General features: G+C 33.0%; 1 protein-coding gene across 5 annotated transcripts; it reads right to left on the bottom strand.

Annotated features, from left to right (window-relative positions):
- Nucleotides 1-290: 290 nt before the first annotated feature.
- Nucleotides 291-7,710, bottom strand: LOC129285004 (arogenate dehydratase/prephenate dehydratase 1, chloroplastic-like). Of its 5 annotated transcripts, none has more exons than XR_008587051.1 (12): nt 7,009-7,707; nt 5,281-5,348; nt 5,098-5,190; nt 4,806-5,006; nt 4,375-4,455; nt 4,187-4,282; nt 2,553-2,630; nt 2,380-2,469; nt 2,226-2,293; nt 1,827-1,908; nt 988-1,188; nt 291-583 (listed from the first exon to the last, which is right to left on the bottom strand). XR_008587051.1 is itself a non-coding variant. In XM_054920538.1 (11 exons), the coding sequence occupies exons 1-11, from the start codon at nt 7,307-7,309 to the stop codon at nt 1,135-1,137; spliced, it is 1,212 nt and encodes a 403-aa protein (XP_054776513.1). In that variant the 5' UTR covers nt 7,310-7,707; the 3' UTR covers nt 861-1,134. The 5 variants fall into 5 exon arrangements, 3 of the variants coding, with proteins under 3 accessions (XP_054776513.1, XP_054776514.1, XP_054776515.1); XR_008587052.1 differs by lacking the exon at nt 291-583 and adding an exon at nt 861-903; XM_054920538.1 differs by lacking the exon at nt 291-583 and having other exon boundaries at nt 861-1,188.
- Nucleotides 7,711-8,899: the final 1,189 nt, after the last annotated feature.

Genomic DNA, 8,899 nt, shown 5'->3' with positions numbered 1-8,899 from the left:
AAGAGTTACAAGAGTGTTAGAGAAACAAGCACTCATAACTTGAAATTACAAACAAGGTTGAACCCATAAACTCACCTACCAAGGAATTTACATGCCATGTTACAAGACATTGCTGAGTGGCAAGCTCTTGAATGAGTTGTTTTCAAGTATTCCATTTTTTTTTAATTAATGTAACAAGAAAAGTGGTCAAGATTAAGTATCCCACCTAAACCTTATTTTTATTAATCGTTAATTATTGTTGCAATAGCTGTCATGGCCAAAAAAATCACAATTGTTGAGGAGAAAAGTCATAAATAATAAACATATTTCATTAGAAAATAAACTAATTAGATTCTTTAGAACTAGTTCGGGTCTTGAGAAAAAGAAAGAGGAGCCGAAAAGGAAAAATATAAAAATAAAATAAAAATCCCAAGACCAACATCACTAGTGAGGCAGAGGTTCCAAGATATAAGTTGATCCTAAATAGACGGAAAAATACGTTCTAGACATACATTGATGGATGATTTGATTGGCACAGCTAAGTACGTGCTGTTCTTAGAAAATTACTAGGAACAGACTCAATAACCTCAGATGATTAATCTGTCTGTACCCAAAAAAAAAAAAATGATTAGTCTGTCTTTTATCTTAAATCAGGTAAAATGCATATGTTGAGACTTTGAATACTGAATCGCTGATGCTATTTCACTTTATGCAATTGCAAACTGCAGACGCTAAAATATACTTTTATTTCACACGATCTTTCACGTTTGTCCCTCGCGTTCTTTTGTTTCCACTTTTTGTATGCTCTCCGAGAATTAAATATTAAGTAAATGAAAATTAACATGCCTGATTGCAAGCATTTTTTATGGAAAATACATGCATTATCCTACAAATGAAGTTTGGTTTGGCTGCCGAGAACAAGTTCTGAAAGCGAATCTTTAAAATATATGAGAATTTATAATATAAATCAATGCTCTAAACTAAAAGTCAAATATAGAAACTTTCTACCTTCTGTATCAGCTTTTACGCCTTGTATCGGTTCCACTTCACTCTGATTCAGGAAGAACATCTGGTGGTCAATGGTAATGGCTTTTGCCCAGATCAGTAAAATTTACAGCATGGACTTCTACTCCTTGTTCAGGCATTCAGCCTCAATCATACTGTATCCATAGGATAACAACCAAGAACACGAAGAAAACTTGAAAATTCCTGAAATAATAAAAAAAAAAAAAAAGCGATCGCTTAAGTTATAAATTAAGTCAATACACTTACATCTTAAGACTGTCAAGTGTCAAGTTCTGATCATAGTTAAGTTTCAGAATGTATAATGTAACTAACGTCAGAAAAAGTTCCAATATTGTGTAGCTTTTCTAACTGTCATGCTGACTGCTGATTCCTCAGAAACAATTTACAATATGCTTTTGGTTCAAAGTCTGTTATTTTCTGTGATTGTAAATCTCTGGTTCAGCCATAAACTTCATGAAGTTGAACGCCACAATACTCGATGGCAGGAGGCTGACAAATTTGTTCTACACATTATATGTCAGTCAAGGACATCCAGCACTTGCACCATTATTACCAAAAAAAGAAAAAAAGAAAACGAATGCAAGTATAGAAAATAGGAGGAATTAAAAGGAGTGTAGATAAATTCTTGATTAATGAAAAATCAGACAACCTAATCCAGATTTAGAATGGGTAATAAAATTGCAAAAGAATTCACCACAAAAGTCAATTTCATTGATGAACAAAAAGTTCAGGCAATTAAAAAATAAAGATTAACATCAATCGTGCAAGACCCCACAAATTACGAAAACTAAATTCTAGCCCTCAAGATATAATAGGCTGACCTGCAAATGTCCTAAAGCAAATTGCGCACGAGGTTCTGCCAGAGAAGCTTCGAAGTCGATGAAGAAGAGGTAATCGAAGTACCTGCCACCACAAGAGTTGAATCATAAAAGTTGCACAGCACACTTTCCATTTAAATCAGCAGATCATATTCATAAAGTAAAACCAAACCCCAGTCTCTTAACATTTATTTCTTTCCTATCTCTGAACCAAGGAGTTAGAAATATGATTTATTTTTCCAGAGTAAACCCTTATTATTATTATACTTGACCATCTAGTAATATGGATAAATAAAGTGATCTAGTTATCTACAAATCATGGACTCCACTGCATCTGAACTCAATTTAAATACTTAATTCTACCATTGAAAATCTAAATTGAGGTGAAAATCCACTACTCACTTGGCTCTCCCTTGATTTGAATCATCAACTACCCTTAATGGGCGCTGTAGCTGTGGACGGCTCTCTATCTGAAATTATACCAGAAACAACTGATCGAATGTGTGTTTCAAAATTCAAATTCAAAATAGGAAAACCAGGTTTTATTATAGCTCACCTTTGACAAATTAATGTCCCTCAAAGCAAAAACTGCCAAAGCTTTGAAAAGGACACCAGGCCCTTCTTCCAGACTAAAAACAATGCTAGTCTGAAAGGGTGGGGGAGGGGGGGCCCATAAATTCATCAGGAAATTCATAGAAATGCGCATATAAGAAACTAATTCTCTTATACCTTATAACGTCTGTCAGTTCCTGGAATTACAGGCTCCCTTGCAAGGATCAGAAAACGTGAAATATTCTCATCATCATCCTAAATAGATGGCAAATAGTCAGTTCAATTTTGATCTGGCAAAAATCACAACTGCCATCTTTTTAATAAAAATTATAAAGGTATGAAAGGAAATAATATACTCATTTATGACTGGCACAGCCACCTAGTGCTGAGGTCATAGTAATAAAAATGATAAATTTACAATTGGGAAAACATAATCTCCTTATAGTTTCATTAGATTTTGCTTTTAATCTCTATAATTTTTTTTTCCCCAGTATTTTCAGTCCTTATAGAGACTAAAGAAACTGAAAAAATTGAAACTATTGGAACTTGAAAAACAAACATCACCTAATTTTTCCAAAACCTATAGGGATTGAAAACACTGAAAAAATTACAGTGACTAAAAACAAAACTTGATGAAACTATAGAGACTGATAATCATCTTTTCCCTTTACAATTCAAATATTATTATTTGTAATGTGTCACAAAATCAACAATATGAATTAGAAGCAGTTTTAAATTGTATGATTTACAGTTGAAATCATATGATTCATAGTGAGACATGAAGCTAATAATATGAATTGATGACTGAATTGACCATATCCCGTCACTCATGCCAATATGATAGACTAGTGTGACTATGTGATTCATAAATGTGTGAAAAAAAATGAATTGGCATAGCATTGTTGAATAATAGATCAGTATCATTGATGCCTCATATAAAGAAAAAGAAAGATATTATTTGAGATTATTTAAAGAATTAATGACTAGTAGACTAATCCATGATTTATGTGTGGTTACTTCTTTTAACTCTTAGGTTTAATCTTGAGTATTTTATGCGTATTACAAATAGATATATGTTATTGTTAGCAAGTCAAGCTATCATTCAATTTGGTACATTTTATAAAACCACAATTCAAAAATATACTTTTCACTTTACGATGCATATCACAATTTGACTAGTTTGGTCGAGATATTTAAGTAATTCATAAACAACAAACAAACTTCATATCAAGACAATTCTGAAATAGAAAAATTCAAGGGAAAAAAATTATCAATGAGAGAGAGAGAGAGAGAGAGAGAGAGAGAGATTGGGAAAGGTGCTTCAGTTCTTGAGAACAATAAAAGCATCCACAATGACAGATAAAGAAAGGGGGGGATGATTAGGCATTGGCAAAGTGGCACCAAAAGCATAGAAATGGAAACAGTTATAGTAATTCCATAATTAAAATGTAACCAAAGCAAGAATGGCATATTATCAGCTTCGTTTTAGAACCCAATCCAATAGAAGGAAATTAGAATTTCTTGTTCAATTCTAGAAGGGCAAGAGTAATGACAGCTCACTTAAAAAGATAACAAGGACATAAATACCAAATAAATAATCAAATGCCATCCAATTATAATCGAGAAACACAAGCAATGGTTTTGAATATTTTCCATGAAGAGCTACCAACAAATCAAGTTCAAATGACATAACATCTGATACACTTGCATGCATGCATTGGGAAAAAAAAAGCACAAATAAAAGAAAAGAACAAACTAAGACCACATATTCTACGAGCCTGCTCTTCCAAAAACTGTAGATAAAATTTAACCTGGACATTTTCTGCAAGCATGTCTAGGCCATATAGCTTGGCAGCTCTAGCACTAGCAATAGCTCCAGTGTCTCTAATGCCATTCGATGCCACTGTCTGTTCAAGCATCCTAAGTGTTAGGTCATACTATTCTACAATACAAGTACTTTTTTGTTTTCAATGCACCAAAAATTTTTTTGGTGTTGTACCTGAGCAGCACCAGCTGTATCAGGTGAACCAACTCTGATAACATTTAAGTTGTTAAGCATCACCTCACATTGAGCAAGAGCCTGCATGCCAGAAAAAGATTAAATACTTCTACTTGAGCATTTTGTTGTCAACAGGTAATCTTTTTTATGATAAATGCAATGGTTTAAAAGTCTGGGAACAATGGATCCTCTTTACAAATGACATATTGAGATTGACAAGTTTTTCAATGAAAAATTAATATTATGCAGCAGAACAATGAAGATAACTTAATTGATCTAATCCAATAAATTATTCTGCTTGATATAGCTGCCATCTTAAAGCATGAACTTAAGTACCCCGCTAGCATGTTCAGATTAGGAAGCATTATACATGATCAAGTCCTGCCCAATCAACTGGAAAAGACGGGAAAATAGCAAAAATAACAGCTAACCTGAGGATGACTCACAACACGTTTCAGCTCCTCCTTTCTCACACCAGGCAATCCTAAGAGGCAGTGGTTAACTTGCAACTGCACCTCTCCAACAATGTGCAGCCTATGGCGAAGAAGCAAATCATAATTACGGTGGATACTTCCACCAACAGAATTTTCAATGGGTAGAACAGCTTTATCCACTATCCACAACTCAACTGCCTACAGGAAAGAATATAATAGCAATACAGGAACAGTGGTTAGTTAGCTATCAATTAGAAAGGTAGAGAGATAGGGAAACAAGTATGGAAACCTTGAATGCAACTTCAAATTCATCACATGGAACAGTCTCACATTTTGGATATGCCTTCAAAGCTGCATCCTCACTATATGCTCCAGGTATGCCCTAAATGAAGCATTTGCCTAGTTAGCAACAATGGAAATAATGACATGGATCTTGCAATTGAAAAGAAATTATCAAGCATAATATACATACCTGATATGCAACGCGCACCTTTGATCCATCACTTGGAGGAGAAGAAACATCATTAGCTGTCAATGGTTCTGCAAATAGAGTAGTTTCATGATCATTCTCAAGAGGTAATGGAAAAAAGGAAATAGATTAAGTCATTTATTGGTAGCACAAAATTTGTATACTCTATTCATTATTATACAATCATTTTGTTACCATGCATGCATGCATGCATGCATGACCACGTGGTTATTAGTGAATTGAGATAATTAGGGGATAAAACTATAGACTCTTACATGATCCCTTAACCTATTCATTTAACTTCAAAAACAAAACTTGATGAGACCTGTCATAATCCTAATTACATATTACTTGGATGATACAATTGTGGTCAGCTAAGTATCCGAATCTATTGGTTTTATGGGCACAAAGATTACTAAACTGAAATTTGCCACTGAGGTTAGATTCATAAATGAAGTTAAGAAAACAAAGCATGTGTGTTCACATCCTACAGAATCCATGCCATTGTATCGAGTCAAGAATTTTGACAGCAACTATGAAGAAACTCCAAATAGCACAACCACTACGACTTGGATTACCAAAATAAATCCACAGGCAACATAAATAGTTAAACATGAACAACATTTAGTGCTCTGTGACACACTAAATGTTTCTGATAAAGTATTTGTTCTTAGTCTCTCTGTCATTTATCTTCATCTTTCATATACAAGCAGAAACAATAACATCACAACCAATCATTCTTTTCGGCCATTTTTCATCTCCAAACATTTGATTCAACAGATGATAAAAGAACAAAGTAGATAGAGGATGACTGAGAAAGAGAGCACAAAGTTTAGAACATGGCAAACTAGATCCCCCCTGGTAAAGTGAAAAGAAAAAAGAAAAAAATCTCAACACTCCTGTCTCTCAAAGTTCTATCTGTATGATTCAGATCTTCTTCTTTTAGTCAGAAGGACTTTTCTTCCATCATCATATATTAATTATTTACAAAGTCATAATTGAAAATGCAGTCAAGAGATGAGAAAAAAACATAAGCTGAGAGCATGCAAGAGGGTTGATAGCAAACTACAATAAGCTCTTGAATAAACACATAATCTGTTAACAGAAACATGCAACATTTTTACTCTTGTATGGGTTTTGTCAATGGTCACTTCAGGTCAAAAGATTAAGCTGTTAAGTGAGGTAGTTTTACCTACAAAAGAGTGCAGACAAAGAATACCTCACAATACCTTATGCTAAAACTTAATGAGGTCAAACAACGTTAGAACTCCTAGTCAGTTGCTCATAAAGGCTCTAATATGGATATGAATTCAATTCAATGTTTTAAATTGTTTGGTGAGGGGCTATAAATAGTTTATAATTTTTACTGTAACCTTTAACAATAAAACAAAGGAAAGGTCTCGGATATATTTAAAATGTGTTCACCATTACTAGCAAAACAAAACCAGTTCAATGCTGATACGGTGATACCATGTGAATATCCTGTGGGCGAACAAATTTGTGTGATTAAATATGATATGCATTTCCATCTTAAGAAATTTCTTCATTCGACTACAAAATTCTATGCCAAAATAAAACTATCCTTCACAGAAGTATTCCCCAAATGTTAATTCCAGATATGCAGGTCAATAGTCGCGGTTGTCCATTAAGAACCAGCTATCAGAAAAATAATTCTCTGCACGCCATTAAAGCTTAAAAATGGTAATCGCTAAAGTTCATTGTAGGAATCACCGGATAGATATAACTCACTAGGAAGCAGGTTTAAATCCTTGTGAAACCCCTTGGAGTCATTTTCATGAGCCCCATCACTGGGCCTAGAAATTTCAACCATTGGCATAGTTGGCTTCTCATCTTCAACGGGAGTCGTAGCTCTCTGAGCTAAAACATCCAAACAACAGCATTCCCATTTGCGGCATTTCCCAAAGTCACCTCTCAAATTGACAATCTTCCCAGAATTTCCCGAATGAGAATTTGCAACACCCAATTGAGGAGCTTGGGAACAACTCCAGATGGAAACGCCCTTCAGAGCCATGAGAAAATCCAATCTACGAGGCCTTAAAAAAAGGTCTCAGGGAAATCTAAATCCATCCAAAATGTTTGTAGTTGGTGAAGAATTAGTAGGTGAGATTCGGTAATTCTCAGCATGGCATTGTCAAGGAAGCAAAATAATCTGATAATGGTGGCGTTAATTTGGACCCCACTTCAAGTAACGTAAGTCAGGGGGAATGAGTTTCTGGGAATTTAGAAATGAGACCGAACATCATTCCTTAGGGGGGAAAAAAAGAAGTATTAACAAAGGAGGAAAAAAAAAATCAGGCAGATGAACAGAATGCGAGCTAGCCAGCCAGCCAAGTTTTCTTGAAGGAGAAGAATGTAACCGAAGTCGTTTTGTACTTTGGACTTTTGAGAGAGAGCGCGACGATAAGGAAGAGACGAGTAATGTACTTGAGTACAGAGAGGGTATCCAGGTCGGTGTTGGTATTTGCAGGCTGTATGGGGAACGTATCTTTAGAGGATCTTAACGGTCCAAATGTCAGCTGCATTTTTCAGATTTAATCAGAGTCGTTGAAATATTATTTTTATTTTTAAAAAACAAATATTAAAACATGATCAAATTTGATCAAAAATATTATAGAATATTTAATTAAATTATTTGAATGTCACTTCAATAGCGTGATTATTTAATTTAAATTAATTATTTGGAGCTTTCCGTGACAAATATATTAATTTTGTACTCTATTTTCATTAAATTATCTACGCATACATTAACTACGTAAAAATTTAGATAGAATACATGGATTTACAACTTAAAAGAATTAAAAACATTAAAAATATAGGTTAGTTATAAAGTAAAAAATACAGAAAAAATGTACTTGTTTTGATGTAACTTAAATGAACTCAAGCAACTTAAATGAAGTTCTTTCACCTTTCATTTGAAATGAGAAAAAAAATAAACAAAAGAAAAAATTTAGAAAGAAAAATTTTCTTGGGAGTTGGGAGCACAGTTTCTGCCCTTAGTTTTCCATCACAATGGAAGAACTAAAAGAAAATGAAGAATGGTAGGTAAATCCTAAAAAAATTAATTGATTCAAAATAAGTTTTAAAGTACTAAATTTTAAAAATTTATAAGTTCAACTCTTAATTTTATAATTTTATTATGATAAATTTACAGTTTGTGTTCTAAATTTTAATAGGTAAAATAAATTTATTTGTTGTTAACCATATTAAAATTTAAAAAAATAAATTACAAATTCCTCATAATAAAATTGTAAAATTACAAATTAAATTTATAAATTTCTGGAGTTTGATACTTTGAATTAATTAATTCCCTCAAGATCTATCTATCATTCTCCTTAGAAAAAATAAGGGTTAAAAATATATTTTTCTAATTTTCTGTGCTCTCTATTTTTTCTCTCATTCAAAATAAAACATAAATTCTTAAACACCTGTTTGGTTGATAGAAAATATGAAATTGAATGAATTAAAGAAATACAGGCAAAGACAAAATGTGATGGGAATATAAGTTAACCACATTGATAAGAGAAGGAAGGATAATATAATTTTTAAAATTAAAAATCATGATTTATGAAATTTAATAATTTATATAAGGTATAATAATTTT

Source organism: Prosopis cineraria, unplaced genomic scaffold, assembly GCF_029017545.1.
Source record: "Prosopis cineraria cultivar Desert tree isolate PC_DT_omini unplaced genomic scaffold, ASM2901754v1 PC11, whole genome shotgun sequence".
In the NCBI taxonomy this organism is placed as follows: domain Eukaryota; kingdom Viridiplantae; phylum Streptophyta; class Magnoliopsida; order Fabales; family Fabaceae; genus Prosopis; species Prosopis cineraria.
The sequence above is the reverse complement of the archived record's forward strand: the minus strand, read 5'-3'. Positions and strand labels throughout refer to the sequence as shown.

What these genes read in the sequence shown, in the direction of transcription:
- LOC129285004 (XM_054920538.1), bottom strand. Translation starts at nt 7,309, where the DNA reads ATGGCTCTGAAGGGCGTTTCCATCTGGAGTTGTTCCCAAGCTCCTCAA. An exon ending in GAACTGACAGACGTTATAAG is followed by an intron (nt 2,470 to 2,552) that starts GTATAAGAGAAT and finishes CCACCCTTTCAG; the next exon opens with ACTAGCATTGTTTTTAGTCT. An exon ending in TCAAATCAAGGGAGAGCCAA is followed by an intron (nt 1,909 to 2,225) that starts GTGAGTAGTGGA and finishes TTGTGGTGGCAG; the next exon opens with GTACTTCGATTACCTCTTCT.